This window comes from Mustela lutreola, chromosome 1 (genome assembly GCF_030435805.1).
Source record: "Mustela lutreola isolate mMusLut2 chromosome 1, mMusLut2.pri, whole genome shotgun sequence".
Classification (NCBI taxonomy): Eukaryota; Metazoa; Chordata; class Mammalia; order Carnivora; family Mustelidae; genus Mustela; species Mustela lutreola.
This window is the reverse complement of record NC_081290.1, coordinates 226,916,981-226,935,577: the sequence shown is the minus strand read 5'-3', so window position 1 is coordinate 226,935,577 and position 18,597 is coordinate 226,916,981. Positions and strand designations below refer to the sequence as shown.

General features: G+C 44.9%; 1 protein-coding gene and 1 non-coding gene across 2 annotated transcripts in view; one reads left to right on the top strand and one right to left on the bottom strand.

Annotated features, from left to right (window-relative positions):
- TENM4 (teneurin transmembrane protein 4) overlaps positions 1–18,597 on the bottom strand; it is a 721,609-nt gene that overhangs the window by 171,619 nt on the left and 531,393 nt on the right. The window contains exons 12-13 of the mRNA XM_059187848.1: positions 12,078–12,292; positions 10,182–10,392 (exon numbers count right to left, since the gene is read on the bottom strand). Coding sequence (XP_059043831.1) covers positions 10,182–10,392; positions 12,078–12,292 — 426 coding nt within the window. The remainder of the gene's footprint in view (positions 1–10,181; positions 10,393–12,077; positions 12,293–18,597) is intronic.
- On the top strand, positions 17,966–18,073 carry LOC131822962 (U6 spliceosomal RNA). Its single transcript, XR_009350419.1, has one exon. It is a non-coding gene; the product is annotated as a U6 spliceosomal RNA (small nuclear RNA).

The window sequence follows — 18,597 nt, the reverse complement described above, 5'->3', positions numbered from 1 at the left end:
TTACAGGTTGTCCCTAGGCTCACTTTCTAGGCTCTTCTCTGGGAAGCATCCCCTTCAGGACCTCTAGCCACTCGCAGTAGACACACCAGGCACTCTCACACAGAGGCATGAGGAGCAGCATGTGGGTGCTGGGGTCAGACAGACATGGATTTGAATTCCAACTCCTCACTGACTGGGTACAGGACTTCAGCCCTAGTCATTTAGTCACTTGGAGCTCCATGGCCTCTGGGGAAAAATGCCTACTTTGTATGCCTGTTGTAAGTGTCCGAAAAAGTTTATGTAAAACATCTAAGATAAACTGAGATACAGTATGTACTGAGTAAATAGTGGCCATTAATACTATTAATTTAGCCAAATAGTTCAGAGAGGCAGGGGTGAGTTTACAAAGAATGACAAGACTTGAAATTAGAAGAATGGGACATTTGAGGAGTTTCCTATGGAACTGGAAGATCAGTTTATAAGAATATGTAACACTTAGTGCCTTGGAATGTTCTGGAACCGAACCCAAATTTCCATTTTTTAGCTGCAGCAGTTCTGGCACAGAAAGACTGCAAGACTTGAACCGGTTTGAGAGTTACTTTGCCTCCTGAATCCAGCAGCCCTGGAAAGCACAAATTTCCTGGGACAAAAAGAACATTCCTCAACCAAGTGCCCAGCAGTGCCCTAAACTGTCAGTTGGGCCTTCTTTCCTTCAGAACTGCTCACAAGAAGTTCATGTCCACAGAAGAAGGATCTTGGCTGCAAGGAGCATCTGTGATCTCTGACCTTTTCACCTGGGGCTCACTGTCCATCTGGCGAGGGTCTGCCATGTTCAGAGTCCTGTGCCAGGCAACCCAGCTCCAGGAGAAGTCACTGGGATCGGATTCGGAAGACCTGGCTTTGTGTCCTCAGGTGAGCCACTGTGCAGACTGCTTCCTCCCCTCTCAGTGCAAATAATGATTCCTTCTTGCACAGTCATCAGTGGTTATATTCGAGGTTGAGCAGAGACGGGTACCATCTTATCTCCATGTCTCCTCTTTGTGGAGCATCTCCTTCTCTCTATTCCTGTGACTTGCACACTGCTTCCCAGCTCACTTAGCACATCCATCGCGACAAGTGCCTTATGCTTCCCAGCCTCTTCCTGCTTCCCTGGCGGAGGGAGCTGCCCTCATCTCTGCTCCCAGGGGAGCTTAAGCAGCCCTCTCTCTCGGTGCGGACCACATTACGTTGGAGTTCTGTATGAAAGGTCAGTTCTCCAAGCTGACTGCAGGCTCTCGGAGGGCAAGGCATCCATTTTAGTCACTGATGAATCTCTGCCACTTAGCAAAGCAGATGTTCAAGAAATGTTGAATAATTAAGAGACACTTAAAAACATGCTAAGGATGTACCATGAATTACATGCTTTCATGTCGTAGTCAGACTCCCTAGTGTAGGTTTAATTCCCAACTGCAGGGGAGTTGGGTGAGGCTCAGAGTCAGCCAAAGTCCCACAGCTTATAAACAGTGCTGTCAGAATTCAAACCCAGGACTCCCTTTGACTCCAAAGCCTTTGACCTTTCTCCAGGCCACACCACCACTCTGGCCAAAGTGATAATTTCAGCTAGCTCCCACCAAGGTCAGACTTGGTTAGGGTTATTCGGAAAGGAGTGCTAGTGAACTGGAGGCTGTCTATGCAGTCAGGTCCCGAGTATCAGTGCTACTGCCAAGGCAAGGAGGAAAGACACCACCATGTGAGAGCCCTGGTAAAGGCACTGCTCTGTCCTGGGAGAATCCAGCTGGCAAGACGGGGCTGAGTAATTGCCTTTATCAAATGTGAGAGAAAAGAGCTATCAGAGAATAAAAAATTCATTCTCAGTTATAAAAACAAAGCCATCACTGTCTCAAACACTAAACCATTGAGAGCAAGATATCTTCTATCAGAAACTCAACCTGAATGGGGGTGGGAGTAGGGGTTCCTTCGGCAGGAGTCCAAGGCAGGGGCTGCCCTGCAGCTGCGGACAGCAGGCGCACCGTGAGTCTAGGAGGTATGAATGTCATCCCCTCTAAGCCCCTGTCTGTCTTGACGATTGTCTGACTGTGAGAGTGTGGAGGCACACAGGGGATGTCATCACACACTAGAGACCCAGTCACTAAGATGTCAGAGGAAGCACAGGCTTTGGGTTGCCAACCCAGCTCTGCTATTTCCTATGTGTGAGATCTTGACAAATAGCATTCGATCTCTGAACCTCATTTCCGTATCCATAATTCTTTCCGTATTCATAATTCTGTGTGGGAACACACAGAATCCAACTCCTCAAGTTGTTGGGGAACTGAGGGATAACACCCCCAGTACAGTACCTGGCACAGAACCACCAGAACTGGATCGACAGAGTACTGGGACTCTGATCCTGGCCCTGGGGCTTGGTGGCTGTGTGTCCCTGGACAAGACATGTGACTTCTCTGAGCCTCAGCTGGCTTATTTTTAAGAGTAAGATTTAAGTAAATAAAAAGTTTGGGGCACCCGGGTGGCTCAGTTGGTTAAGCGTCTGGTTTCAGCTCAGGTCATGATCTCAGGGTGTGAGATTGAGCCCTGGGTTGGGCTTCCAGCTAAGCGTGGAGCCTGCTTCTCTCTCTCTCTCCCTCTGTCCTTCCCCCTCTGTTTGTATGTGCACTCTCTCTCTTAAAATAAAAAATAAAATAAAAAGTTTGCAAAGGCTCTTGGCATTCTATATCCCAAAGTGGCAGAAACATCAACCAAGAGTGAATGCAAGCTCTGGCTATGGATTGAGGAAGATGGCTAAAATGCTGTAATGGGGGCAGGGGTCCTAAAATATCTAGACTCTGCCTGTTGAACTTCTTGCCGGCACATTCTTCTGGTCCCCTCCCTGCAGCTCTCTGACCTTCACAGGCACATTTGCCAGTGGCATGGCTTCGCTGGCCCTTGAAACGGACCATTCCTCAGTCCTTCCTTAATATCATCTTAATACCTGGGGTTTGCCAATAATCTCCAAACATCAATACAGAGATCAAATGTGTTCTTTTTTATTCTCAGGTCAGCCTGAGTCCCTGCCCAGACTCCTGTTACAGCTTCCTCCCTGGAGTTGCAGCTCCAAAGCTTGAGAAACTTTGAAATACGTAAATCAGATTAGGTCACTCTAGCTCAAAGTCTCACAGTGGCTTCCTGTTACCCCTAGGATAAATTTAAAAAACAGAACTCTTCACATGCAATCAGAAATCCCCATCCCAGGAGCCGTTAAACTCTCTCATCCATCCCCACACCCCACAATGTGACCATCTTAAAGCTCCTTGAACACTTCCAGCTCTTGCTTATCCCAGGGCCTTTGCACATGCTCTTGCCTCTGCTGGTAAATTCTTTCCCCTGACCTTCATCTAAACAACTCCTGCTCCTACCCTTGCCCCAGCAATCTAAACTAAGTCTCCTGTTTGTTTCTCTGGAGCACCTTCTTCTCTTTGCCACAATGAGTATTTACCATTTGCCATTATATATTTACATATGTATTTGATGACTATTTAAATTCAAGACCATCTCAAACTGTCTCAAGCATGTCCTTTCTTCTTCTCCAGCCTGATGTGCAGAGGCGTCATGGAGCTGCAGCAGTCACCTTGGGACCACAAGGGAGCAAGCATGAAAAGAGCAGCTGGATCTGAGGACGGCAGGACATGAGCGGTGGGAAGAGCCGCGTACCTGATTCCACCAGTGGGTGCAGTCCCGGGCCCTGGATGGACACCCTAGATGGGGCATGCCTGAGAACATCGCACCCTACTGCAAGGCCATCCTAAGCAGGGATGTTGTTATGTGCACATGAAACACATTTCTAACCATTTTCCTAGAGACTGTTTGGTACCTACAGTGTCCTTGAGCTATCTTTCCTTCTTTCCTGCCCTTGAAGTCCCAGGTTCCGGTCCCAGAAGGTTCAGCAGTCCAAGGGAGATCCTGGGGGGAGTGGAAGGGGTGGAGGGGGTAGAGGGGAACCCTGTCCTCCTGTCCTGTCTGCACTGCGCGGAGTTAGCTCAGTCCCCAGTCTGAAGCTGTACCACTCTGATATTCCTAAACGGAATTTTGCCATGGTCTGTCCCCAACGTGCCGGCCCAAGTTCTCCCTCGGCCTCTGGTTTCATTTCACTTATACCAGACTGTTCTGAATAAATCACTGCTATCAGGGAGAGGTGAACTCACAAGGCACTTTTCCAAAGATGTGTTTCCAGTGGAAATTTCACGAAGTGCTGCCAATGTCATTTACAAGAAGGTTAGCTGATTACTGAGAGACCTCGATACTTTACCGCTATATCATATCTCATTATTCAGAGGAAGGGAATATGGGTATGTGGGGGCAGAGCTTATTAAAAACTGAAAATCATTCTGCAATCACTTTTCTTAGTCTTTTCTTTGAAGTAGTGCAGATTTTTACACAAGCAAGAATTATAGGGTGCCGGGGCTTTTTTGCTCTAGATGCTTGCAAATGCACTGCAGTCTTATCTGATCAGAGCAAAGGAAATATGGAAATGGTACAGTCTGTGGGTCTTTGGAATCATCAAGGACCCAGTTTTGACTACCCTTGGAGGATAGACAGAAGCTCATGGGAAAGCATCTGTGCACATCTAGAGAGAAACAGGAATGGGGTGCAGGCACAGCAAATAAGAACGCCACCAGCAGACTGGACCCAGACCTCCTGTGCTTCCTGCCTCCTCCTTTCCCTCCCTTCTTTTTTTCTCAGGAAATCACAAAGCTCAAACCCAGCAACTTCCTCTCGTTACATAAATTAATGAGCTCTTGTTCTGGGATCCATAAGATAAACCTTCTGGCTCTAATCATTTTGTTCCCTTGCTCAAAAGCCTGCAGTGGCACCCAATACCTACAGAATGAACTCTGCCTTAGGGAGGCGTGCAAGCTTGTCCCCAACAACTCCCTCCTCCCTGCCAGGGCATCCTGCGTTCTGGTCGAACAGAACTTCTGGCTCTTTATAGCCAGCTTCCAGTTTTTGCCTGCCTCCCTTTGCTCACACTGTTTGTGTGAATGAACTCATCATTCATACAAATGAACTCATCGCGTGGAATGAACTCATCAGTGCCCATTCCCATCCCTGGCCCAGTGTGTCAATTTCATCCATCTTTTAGGATCCCATCAAATGCCGCTTCATCTGGGAGCCCTTCCTGACCCATCAAGTTGGACATGCCCATGCCTTCCTCCAACCCCTGTGGCACTTTGACCGGTGATTCCAGAACGGACCTTTCTTTTCTCCTTTCCATGGATTAGAGACACTTCCTGTTTCAGTGCTTCATCAGATCACGAGCCACCCTTGCCAGAAACCGCGTCCTACCTTCTCTGTATCTCCAACTGGGGAAAAAGCAGGAATGTACTGTTTACTGAAGAAAGGAAGGAAGAAGGGAATGGGGGAGAGAGGGACGAAATCTGCTTCTAGTCCTTGGACATGGGTCCATTTGCAATAGCCAGTGGCCCAAGAGAAGAATAGGATTCTTCTCTTTCATTAGCACAGATGTCCTAGACCAGGAAGACCAGGGCATGTTTCTCACAAAAACTGCTGGGTCTATGTTTTCTAACAATGACTCTCATTTCTTTTCTAAATTCACCGTGGGGCATCTCTGGTATTTTCCAACTTGGCTCATCACTGCCACCATGTCAGGTTGATCTGTCCTCTTTTGCTTTAGCATCAACCAGAACTAAAAGATAAGATGCTCTCTGGAGACCCAAAACACTCCAACACTGATTTGTCAGGTCGGGGGTTTGCAAGCAATGCATCTGGAGATATTTTTATTTTTGAAGTTTTGGATGCTGTAAGCTTTGTTTTTTCCTCCTATGGTCTTTTTAATGACTTCGCAAGGAAACTTCCTGGGTTAAAGTAAGATGCTTAGTTATATTGGAAGCAAGTTAATAAAAGGGAAATTAAATTCCATATAATACAAATAGAAATAAAATATTTAATAGTGTCACAGCAAATAGTAAGCTACCGTAGGGCAGACTGGGGAAATACAGGGTTGGGAGAGCAAGTTACCATCCTAGCCCCGGCCTTCCTAATAACTGTGCGACTTTGGGCAAGCCAATTAAACTCTCTGAGCCACAATTTCTTCATCTGTAAAGTTGAGCTCACCACATGTAGTGTCTAAGGTTCCTGGGATGATTAAATCATACGCAGGAAAGGGCTAAGCATGGCCCCCTAACACACAGTAGGCACTCTCAGAGTATGTGCTGAGTGAATAAACAGGTGGGAAAGAGAAGCATCACACTCAAACCAGAAACCTGATCCTGGGAAGGAGGCAGATTGCTCAAGAAAGAAGAGCCCAAGTTTTGTAGACTGTCAGATGTAAATTCAAGTCCCAGCTTTTCTCTGGCCATCCCTGAACCTTAATTTCCTCTTCTGCAATAGAGGGTGATCATAAAAATAAGAATAATCACCTCACTGAGTTATCTAGAGGCTTAAAGAACATATTTAATTCCCTTTGTAAACGGCACCACTGAATTATATTTTAGTTGCTTGTATATATCTGCCTACTTCATTCAATACTTGGGGTCAGCAAGGCTACCTGCCCCCAGGGGACCCAGGACCAGAAACAACATTATCTTCAAATTCTGGATCTCCACATAAGAGGGAAAAACTGTTCTTTGTGAAAACAGCTGCTCTCTTTTATTCTAAAACTTACTCAGTTTCAGAGAGAGAGAGAGTGTGTGTGTGTGTGTATGTGTGTAAATGTAAATGCATCCAGTTCAGAGGGAGCTCAGTCAACATCAGGTTTCTGTGTGTATATCTTTATGTATACAGTTATTAAAGTGCTTTTAGATTTTTTTCAAGGCAGAAGATAAACTCATTTAATTTAAAATCATCAGCTGGATTGCATTAAATGGAGGGAAAAGCAAAAATGTACACAATACACCCATTTGTTAAATTAAATGCAATTATTTCTCCTGTTACTTAATTACAAACAGACATAAATACCCTGGATTCTGACATCTCAGATCTTCTTAAATTCTAGATCTGCGTTTCAACATGTAATGAAGGGAGGGTTATATTCCAATCTCTGTGTTAAGCAAAACTGAGACCTACAGCTGTATATGGGGACCATAATGAGTTCACTAAAACAAGACCCAAACTTTTAATTAACCTGCCAAGACAAATTACAACTCACAGCTCACAGGTAACAATCACAGACAGCTGAGACTCAGCTGACATGGACTCTTGGGGAGAGAGGGATTAATAGCAACATCAGAATCCGTCTGTTTTTGTATTAAAGAAAAAAAAAAAGGTATTCATTAAACAATCACTGTAGCTTGAAAGAAGACAGACAAGTCCAAAAGGCAGCAAGAGAAAGGTGGGGGGAGCAGGACGGTGGAAGAGGTTATTGGCAACTTCCACTGGCTGGGTGCTCACAGGGCCAAAGCCTGTGCTAGGTATTTTGTACCTACTCTAATCTTCACAACAGGGATTGCAGAGGACTATTATTATTTCATTTTCCATATAAGAGAAATGGGCCTCAGAGAGGTGACCTGATGACTATGGTCACAGAGCTACGGTGGGGCAGTTAGGGGAGGAAGGAAGAGAAAGCAGTGCTCATGAGGCACTTGTTTTCATAGCTTAGTTGACAGACTACTGGAATCAGGATTGTCTGGGCTCTACCTAAGGCTTGGCGGGGCATAACTCCTGGGGACAGGGCCCAGGAATCTAAATTTTAGACCAGCTTCCTGTGTGACGCTTTATACAGCAATGTCTGAGGCCATTCTTAAGACACCGTACCCCTTACTACTCAAAATGCGGTCCACAGATGAGCAGCATTGCATCTGGGTGCGGGTCAGATGTGTGGAACCTAATGACCCAGCTGCTGAAGAAGGACCTGTATTTTCACGAAACACCAAGTGGTTCACGAAGCCCCCAAAAGCACAGGATAGCCTCTCTGCTCTAAAAGATACTATAGGGTTAAGGGAGGTAAAGTCTGATTTTATCGTTAAGCTAAGAATGGGAGAACCAGAGGGAAAAGCAAGACTATCACCTTAATTATGGCAAAACAGGTTAGCAAGCTCTGACAAGCCACGAGTTGGCAAAGGTAGCTAACTATACCTATGTTTTAGGTACCTTCTTTGAGAGGCATAACCTCATTACAAGTAGCTTTCCCGGGGTGGGGGGGGGTGGGTTATATTAATATCTTTTTATATTTATGCTCAGTTATTAAAAATAAAGACTTCTGGTTGGAAGATAGCTCAGTTCTGAGCAAGCATGATTGCGAGCTATGCCTCAGTGAAGTCAGGCTGTGAGACCACAAAGCTTCACTCAGGCACCGCTAACAACTCGATAGTCCATGCTGTTAAAACGAAGCCACTGCGTCCAGAAAGAGCAAAGAAACTGGGTCTGGAGCCTGGCAAACCCAACAGAGTGACAGCCTCACTGCTGGTGAGGACCACGAGTAGCTGCCCAGTACGGGATGGGGCTGCACCCAGAGCTTCTAGCTCCCCAGGAAGGAACCAGCAGGGGGCTGAGCAGAGGGAACGCCATGCTCTGGCTCATGGCTTTACCCACTGAGTCACCCTGCATATCAGGGTCCAGGCTGGGGGCACAGATTACATTGACGTCCTTGCTCCTCGCCTTCAAGGCCCTCAGAGAGCAGCAGCGAGGGCAGACGCCTCCCAGTCCAGGACGGCACAAAGTGCTCTCTCCTCCCTGGGAGCTGACGTAGCCGGACGGCCCTCCACTGGCCTCATTTTGCCAAGAGGAGAGACCACGGAGCCTGCAGGGATAGCAGAAGGGTATAAACCACGCCCGCATTTAATGGGAAGGTGGTCTCTGCCTGGACACTAATGGCAAAATGGCAAATGAGAGGGAAATGGCCTGACCATGATGACTGCTGTTTAGAAGAAGGCAGGGTTTTGTGGGAGTTTTAGGGATCCAAGGACCAGATTCAGAGGTTTTTATTCAACTCCGTTTTCCATGTCCCAGAGGCTCCCAGTCAAGGATTGAGACAGGGTTTGGAGGTGAACTCTATACCACATAAAGCTTTTCATTAAGCAGAAACCCTATTTCCAAGCATTCTGGCTAGTGGAGTTTTATTTTCTGTAAGTTTTATTTTCCTGCAGGGGATTTTGTCTCCAGGCTATGTCATAATGCTTCTAATACAAACTCAGAATAAATGAACCACTGAGACTACTGTGTCCTATGGCCATCTAAGGAGGAGACAGAGTCTACGGGATGTGCGGGTAATTCCTTAGAACAAGATGCTGCGCTCCCCAGACACTGGTAGGCTTGTGGAGTGGCCTAGGGGCTCACTCTGAACTGAGGGCTGTAGCCCTTTTCCATGACAAGGGACAGAGAAGGTGTTAAACCCTATTGCAAACATCAGAGCTGGCTCTCGGTGTCAGAGATCAAGACGTCACTGTTTTTAACACAACCTGTCTGGCTGATTACATTGTTCATCCAGACCTGTGCTCTGCTATTCTCATTCTCTCTCTGAGCCTTCATCTTCTTTTCTCTACTGCCAGGGACTGTTAGCTCCAAAGGCAAAACAAACAAACAAACAAAAAGCCACACATACTCAAAATCAAAACCCAGGGGGCGCCTGGGTAGCTCAGTGGGTTAAGCCTCTGCCTTGGGTTTGGGTCATAATCTCAGGGTCCTGGGATTGAGCCCTGCATCAGGCTCTCTGCTCAGCAGGGAGCCTGCTTCCCTCCCCCCCCCCCCCGCCCCCGCCCCGCCCTCTGCCTATCTCTCTGCCCGCTTGCGATCTGGGTCTGTCAAATGAATAAACATAATCTTAAAAAAAAAAAAAAAATTAAAAAAGAAAAACAAAAACCCAAATCACGAATCAATGCACTGAGCCAAAGAAGCTATACAGGTGTGTGAGAGAAGTGACAAGAAGAGATGTTGCCTCTATGTGGCTGGTCAGACAGGGTTCCGATCTCATTGTCAGTTCTACCTCTTGGTTTCAATGTAGCAGCTGGTGCACAGTTAACACAGGAAAAGCAGTAGGTAACAGCCCAGAATAGCCTGCCAGCCCCTCCTGCCATTCCTCCCTTCCCTCATTTCCCTGATTCCCACTTCCATCCCGTCCAGCAAGCCCAGTCAGGATGGACTCACGCCAGACTCCAGGTGGCATCGACAACTGTGGGCAAGATGCATTCCCTTGTTGGCTCCAATCCACAGAATCCCCAGTGTCCTTCCACCCAAAGAGACAAGATCCCACAGACCCCAGGGGAGGTCTCCCTTACCAACAGCAGTGGTGAGAAAAGAAACCACTTCAGACTCCTTCCCATCATTGTAGAAAGCCAGGTGCCAGATTCCAGAATCCAAATACTGGATGAAGCCAGTCTCGTGACTAGATGGGGGGACGACTCCCCGAGATTGGCGCTGGGGTCCCTCCAGGCTACGTGCCTCTTGCGTCAGGAGCCTTCTTCCATCCAGGAGCTCTACAAAGTCAAACTGAAGTACAAAGTGGGCACAATTAGCATGTGTCTGCTTCACCATGTGCTAGATTCCTTCTTCACACTTCTCCTGGGGAGCACACAAGAAACCCAACCTGGAGCAGGCAAGAAGGCTAAAGCCACATGCAGGTTGATCAACCAAATTTGACTCCTTCCCAGACCCTCGTTTTACATGGTAATAGCCTCTAGATTCCCTGTGAGTGCAGCATAATTATAGTGAATGAGTTTTTAGTCTCATTTTTCTTTAATTTGGTGTATATGTGGGCAGTCTTCATCTGGCTGAGTCTGTACCAAGATGAACATGCTTTTCCAATGGTGGGCACGTCATGATCGGAAACCTGGCCATTTAATGACTGCACCCCAGCTCTGCAAGGGATGGCGGGAATCCCAGGGCTCAAGGACCCAGACTGGAACACTGGATGTGCCTTAAATGTCAATCAAGTGCAAATGAAAATGTGATTTGTATCCATCTTCCTGTTATCAAGGATCCTTTCTAAATGCTCCAGTTTTAGCAATCAGTTTCAGGGGACTTAAACTGGATTAGCTCAAAATTCTATCAATAATTGCATGCTGTGTCAGATACAGTGCTGACTGACCAGAACCTGCTAGCGTGAGACCCAAGAGAACTCACTCACATGGTGTTAACAACAGGCAGGTGGTTAAGTCCTACTGGTCTACCAGCAAGCAAACTGAGCAATTATGTCTCCTAGCTATCTATCCATCTATCCACCTTCCTATCTATCTTTAAAAAAACAAAAAACAAGATATCTATCTACCTACCTAAAAAACCTATTAGTTTTTTTTAAAAACCAAGATATCTGTTTTATTTCACATATAAATGAAGTCCAGGACTAGGACTGCTCTTCTACAAAGAAATCAGGGGCCACAGCTTTATTTTCCTGTGATTCTACCATCAGCAAATACATTTATGTAGCTTTTACCTAGCAATCTTCCATAACGACTGGGGCTACGAAGCCTGCATGTGGCCTGGGGGTATCTGATAGATGCCTCTGATTTATGTTACTCCAATCCCAGAGCTGGGAGGACCTTACCTTACCTTACCAAGTCTGTCCTTTACCCCTCATAACTGGTAATTGGGAAATCATCCTGGATGAGTCGTCAGGTATTTCTGGTGTGCATGGGTCAGGGTAACTGTGAACCCCCAAAGGACAGAAGGGATGTAAGAGACTAGGGAAGTAGCATGTCCTCTGAGCCAGATCCTGCACTGGCTGCCTTATATATGTTCTTCTAGATTCTTCACAACAGCCCTGTAAAGTGGATATTGGTGTTGCCATTGGAGAGATGAGAAACTTGCTGAGTGGATGAGTCCCTGGCGGGAGGCTTCGTTGCTGATAATGAGAGGATTCAAACACAAGTCTGCCTGCTTTTCTCTTCAGGTTACATTTCTTGGATTGTTTAACATAGGTGACTGTGTAACAGTAGAAAGGCTATTGGAGTATTTCCCAAAATTCCCTTTTCTTAAAAAAAAAAAAAAAAACAGGGATAGAGCCCTACTCATCAGAAAGTTAGGGTCTTAGAGAGGGAAATGGAGGAATGGGATATCAAATACACGAAATGCCCCTCAGGCACAAGGCTCCAGGGGTAAGTACCAGGCTTCCTGACTTGAGGTTAAGAGGCGGGACAGGAGCCCACGGTGAGCAGGAGATGTGGCGTTCTGATTACCTGTGTATGTGAAGGAGGAAGGCCTTTTCTGCCATAAATGCCAACCAGAGCTGCCTTTCCCAGAGACACATTGAATTTCAGATGCACAGGGTGGTCTATGAACACCTGAGATCTCCAGAAAGTGCCAGGAGGAATCTTCTGGGAAGCCCGTCTCCCCACGTCGATTTCTCCAGAGTCTATAAAACTGTCCTCTGGAAAGAAACTACTGGGCTTTCCTACCAAGACACAGGGAAGGGAAGACAAAGACAGCACAGTTAGCCACAAGTGACAATCGGGGTCAGAGCCCGTGAATCGCAAGACTGTCCTGTGCCTTCTGCGCTTCTCTCCATGACGTTCCACTGCCAGCCCCCACCCCCACTCCTCAAGGAGGAGTAAGAATGTCCAGAACCTTTTTTTTTTTTTTCCCAGTGATGCTCAAATTGTTCTGCTAAAAATATGCATTCTTCCAAAGCAGTATGGGTCCTCCCCAAGGGCCATCTGTATACTGCATAATTCCACAGCTTGTTAAGATATATTTTGATCCCCAAAAGAATCATTTGCGGTCACAGGAAAATAACTTTTGAGTGTGTGTGTGTGTGGTGTAAAAGCATGAATGCTAAAACAGGAAGGATAGTGCAAGCAAGGTGTTGTTATTAAATTTCCCATTCAGAATGGTTCCCCTAGCAGTGGGAGGCAGTGGGAAGTTGAAGAGGTATTTTACAAGTTTACATGTTTATGTCTAATTGGAAGCCAAATTTTGAGGTTAAGACATGTCGATGAGGATTTATGTCGGGAGCAGGAGGAGCAGGAGTAGAGTTGGGGAAGATGAGAAAGGGAGGGTACTTCTGAAGGGAGGGAGTATTTCTGAAAAATGCTTCTGAGCCTTGCATGGAGGTCTTCGAATATCATTTTTGTGCTAAAATTGGGGGAGGGAGAAGTTGTAAAGCTTTGGGAATTTCTCAAGTTCAGGCACAAAGCCTATGACATCCTTGGAAATTCAACCCGGGTCCCTGATCCTGCAGATTGCAGGGGATGGAATCAGATATATGGTCCCTTGCCCGTTTCTGTCACCAGTCAGGAGAGTGACAGCTTTCTGGGGGGGCACCTGAAGTACCAGGAAGGAAGGCAGCTTATCAAACTTCCTCTATTTAGTAATTAAGCACACTCACATGTGAAAACTATAAACCCCACTTCCTGCCAGACATCAGGCTTCTGAGGAGTTGGGAGGGGACAGAAGGAGGTGACTAGGATGTTAGAAGACCACCCTTAGGACATCGACAAGCCAAACTCAAGCCAGCAGACTACATCTTATTTGTCATAAGGAAGCACCCCCTGGGTATCCAGATTTATTGTTTTGTTAGAGATGTTCGAAGGGACACTTTAGAGAACAAGAATCCATTTGTAAAGAAAACACGTTTGTGGGAACTTTTTTTTATAAAAAGCATTTGGGGAATAAGAAATTAAAATGTATTTTTTTTTCCCCTAGCTTTGTAAGATTCCTTACAAAGCACATTTGATGCTGAAATGGAGCTTGGCAGGGCATTGTTGTAGTCATAAAATATTTTACTGTTTTAAATAATAAAATTCAATTTAAATGTTAAACTTCTCCATATGTTATCATTCCTTTACAAACTCCTAGGCAGAAACATCAGGTTTTTAGCTTCAAACCATTAAATGTTATTTTAATTAAAAATATGCCAACCAAAAAAAAAGTTGAAATGCATGCTCTCAATAAAAGCACCACTAGTATTCTGTCATTAGCATGGGAAAGAGCTTGCATTTGATTCCTTTATGGAAGGAATGTGCCCCAGACTTTTACCTTGAAAATGTAGACACACACAAACCACCCCACTGTGGTTCAAAGTTCAAAGACAGAAGCCAAAATCACAAGGCATTAGGATGGAAGAGAATTACTTTCACATTCTTATCTGATTTGGGGGCTCCCAAGATACCACAATTCTTATGTATTCTAGGTAGAAAAGAGCATACCCTATAGCTTCTAATTCTGCTAAGGATGCAGAACTGAGTTTCCTCCCAGCCCGAGACCGCTAATTCCAAGGACTCGTTTCCTTTGTGAGTAGGTGGGAGTCAGAGCTGATGGGATTTCAGAATTGTCTGCATTCAAGTAATTCCTGTGTCTGAGAAGAAATACTGAATGCTTCCCCCACAGTTTGGCACGCCGTCGAGAGCACCCTGCCTGGCTCATTTTCCTCTCTGGTGAGCATGTTTTTGGGAGACAGCTCTTCCCTCAGCTAAGTTCTGAGCCTCACAAGTTGGAGGCCAGACCTGAGACTCTCTCCAGAGGTCTGCCAGACCAGATAGCACAAGTAAGTTGGCTCTTTCCCCAGGGGGTGATAAAGGGGAATATTTTTTTCTAGCATTCTAGTATTTTACCAATGTGGGACCAAATGGTAGAAAATAGTTATCATTGGTGTGTATACACAATCAAATAAAAATCATAAATCTGTTCTAGGGCACACTCCTCACCAGGACCTTGACTCTTTTGGCTGAGTCTGTGAGGGCCCCTAGGGCTTCTGTTCAGAAGTGGCCTTCATGCCGGGTCACTCTGTCCAGATTCTTAGAGAAGGAACCACAGCCCAGCCTAAAGTCGATGTTTTTGAGGGAAAAGAAAATCCCCATCTAGGGATTTAACCTTTATCAGTCCTCTACTCTGGTCCCCAGTGGTCCCCACGCTGGACTATACAGAGGGATGAGACGGGGGCTTTGGAGGGGAAAGAACTGCAGCCCACCGAGCACCTCTGCCTGGTGGGAGACACGAGATGGACTGGTCTAGCAGTTGTTCAGAGTGAAGCCACACACCCTTCGTGCCTTCCTTGTTCCAGATCCTACAACCTAAGACTCTTTGTTCTTCATTCTGAGCACCAACCAGTGAGCGCTAAGATAGAAACCATCTCACTTCATAGTAAGACCTACCAATGGTAGAGGAATGAGAGATGGTCGAGGGTGGAGGGAGTTGGGGGAGAGAAGTCCTGGGTATAAAATTCTTTTTATGCCTACCACATTCTGGAAAATAATACTGATGACAAGAACAATATCAATAATAGCAGTAGTAGTAATAGTTATAAATGTAGCAGTAGTAGTAGCTGTCCTTTACCGCTCTGGGCCCCTTCAGGTACACTAGTTCCGTTAATTCTCACACTAATAAGATGTATGTACTGAGGCTCAGAATGCTTAAGAAGCCATTCGGAGATAAAGCCACGTGGGGTTTCTCTTCATTTATTAGAATATGGCTTCTTAAAGCATTAAATTGATAAATGGTTAATTAAAACTCTTCATAGATACTCTCCATGGGGGTAGAGTGGGCTGACCCTCTTTAAGAGTAAGAGCCCAACTAAACTCACAGCCCCAGCAGGGTAACCACCAAGGTTAGGCCTGGCAGATCCAAAGCCCACTGAGCATCATGGGGTACAAAAAGTTGACAATTTTTATGAGGTAGGAACCCACAAACAGGACCCAGAGTTAAAGGGCAAGAGTTGGTATCTCAAGTCATTTCTATGTAGGACACTATGCAATCAGTGGGGGCCTCTAGAGACATAACAAACAATACCAAGAGCTTCACTAAGAATGAGAAACCCCCAAATGTGTGATCAGGTTTCATAAGGCAAGTCTTACTGGTAACAGTCCTGTTCTTTGTAAAGATATGCAAATTCAGTCTTCCTCTAGCAATGGCCCTACAAATTGGCAACCGTGCCTATAAAAGAAATTTCTCAACAAACTACTGGAAACGACTGGATGGCTCAGCCAAACCAGGAAGACTTGGAAGAAGTAAAACTCCAGGAACTTCCCAGTCATAGTCCTCACTTTCCTGAACTGAGATCCATCTACGCAGGCTTTAAATTCCTAATCAACTAACACTCTCCCCTCCCTCCACCTCTCTGGTTCTTTTCAATGCAATAACTGGCACAAAGAATCCTTTAGTTTCCTTAGCAACTGCTGGAAATTTACTTGGTTATCAAAATAAGCCGTTCCATTTTGGAGAGCCTGGCTGAGCCTGTGTGCAGCAATCTGCATGGTTTAAACTGATGGGCAATTTGGATTTCACTGCAGACAGAAGAAAATGCTATCCCTAAGCCCACCAATTCAACCATCAGAAATGCTTGTTTATTCAAGGCTTTCCCTCCTCTTTTCCATTAATGTGTAACATAAGTTCTTGTGGCTTTACTGCGAAAAGTTGCCACATTTGGTTTCTGTCCCACAGCACCCTGAAATGGTTACAGCCACTTTGCAAATATAGTGTAAATTGCAGTTTGATGTGACACTCGAAGACAGGATGAACATTTAAAATACTGGGCTTGTCGTAAATTTCACTTGTATAATTAAAGAATATATATATATATATATATATGTTCTTTATATACATAATTACATATTATGTAATTATATATATATATATATATATATATCTTTATATCTCTATCTATATAGATAGAGATATATATCTTCTTGAAATATTCAAAAATGCCCCAGGGTTTTTGAGGGGAAAATAGTCTGGATTTCTGAGATTCTAATAACTGACATGAAATGGTTTAGGATTTCAGTGAATGAGAAGACGTCTACTTGTCTAGGTGTTATCATCCTGGTTCTTACAGATGAAGAAATGAAAGCCCAAAGAAGGAGTAATCGGCATATGTTAACAAAGCCAATAAATGTCAGGGCCAGGATTCAAACCCTCAACAGTCTGGCTCCAAGGCCCATTTATTTTCTTTCCATCAGGTCACATTCCCTCTCCCATCTCTGTAGACGGGGCTCTAATCTTAATTCTGGAATCAGCTCTCTTCTCTGATACCCTCAGTAGGGACAGGAAATATGTACTCGTATCAGTGTTAAAGACTTTTCCCCTTGAGAAATGGCTAAGGAAGTAGATTTTTAACATTACAATTAAAAACATAAACTGTAGACACTGGTTTGACCAGGGCAGAAGAAATTAAGAACCATGTGGTCTCACATAAACTGTAGGAAGCTTTGTCCTCTGTTTTTCCAGACTGATGTATTTTTTTGTCACAGTAATTGCTTTTGATGCTGACCACTTTCTAGCACTGCACTGCATTGTAGGGGTTTGTAAACAGGATTTCCATTTGCATTAGTAATGACAGATAATCCCTTTAAGCAAAAATACTCCAATTAAAGTAAACCAATAAGCTGGTGCAATTTTATTTTGTCTCTTATCTGCACCTCCTGCTCCTTGGGTAAAACAAAACAAAACCTAAAAAAGCCACAAACTAATTTCATTAGAATGGGAGATTTCAGATAGATCCAACTCCTGCTTAGAGAATGTTTGATAGAGATCACGGAGGAAAGAAAATACATTTTGCTAAATGAGACCTTTTCCCAAAGCCTCGAGGGTTAAACATATCTTAAAACTGCATTTGTACATGCTGATCTAAAGACTGTCCACATTTATGGTATTCATGTATGGCATGTGACACTCTAAACTGACAAGGGAATCACAAACCGATAGCCAGGACCACGGACAGGGCTGACCTGGAAAAAGGTTCTGGAGACCCATCTGGCTAGTCTGATAATTCCATTACCAATTTCATATGCAGGACTTGTGAATTAGAACTAGACCTTGGACATAGTTTAGCTCAATAGCATCCTTTTAGGGAGAAGGAAAATGAAGCTCAGAAAGTCTTTCGAGGGACTTGCTGAAGGCCAACTCAAGTGGCAGCAGCTGGGCTTGAACTCAGGGTTCTTGACTGCTAACCCAGAGCTCTTCCCATGGCCCCATCCATGCTCCCTCCATGTTCTATGAAAGGGCAAAGAAAGTATAACTTACTCAGTGTTTCAATTCTTAAAATATCTGTAAAAGAGAAGACTGGATTTGCCCCCAGGGAAAGTAGGTAGGAGTTCTGGTTTTGCTCCACAGAAATGCTCCCACTCTTACTTTCCTTAAAACAAAAACAGGTCAAGAATTGGTTTTGCTGGAACATACAGAGAATATTAGCATAGCCCTTGCACAAGATGACATGCGAATTCATGAAGTGTTCCATATTTAAAAAAAAAAAAAAAAAGTTGATTTTGGCCTTCAGGATCATTCACAGGTTCAGAGTAGCTACTTGAGCCAAGCCTATGGTACCCTGTTAACCAAACTGACTCCTGGAAGGCAAATCCTTAAAGGGACAGGGAAGCTCAGAAGCTAAGACCCTAAAGTGAACTAAGACGAGATATAAGCAGTCAAGGTTGGAGGCAGATATGACCACTGTGCTGACAGGTTAACACCTGGGAGATAAAACAGGGCACACCAGGTACAGGAGAGGGAGGCCCACACCTGCCCAGAATGACAATGAGACTGGCTTATTAGCGCAGCCATCTTTCCTACTACCATTTCTGTAAGTCTCTGCCACTCTTGGCAGACAGTGAAAGAATCTGTCAGTAGCATGTTAAACCTTTAAGAAATTCAAAACATGGGTCTACCAATGTCCCATTTAAGGATGTCAAACTCCAAATGTCACCACCACTTCCACTGTTGATGGAAAAATATTTATGTCTCATTGTACAATGGGATTTTTCACTTGTATCT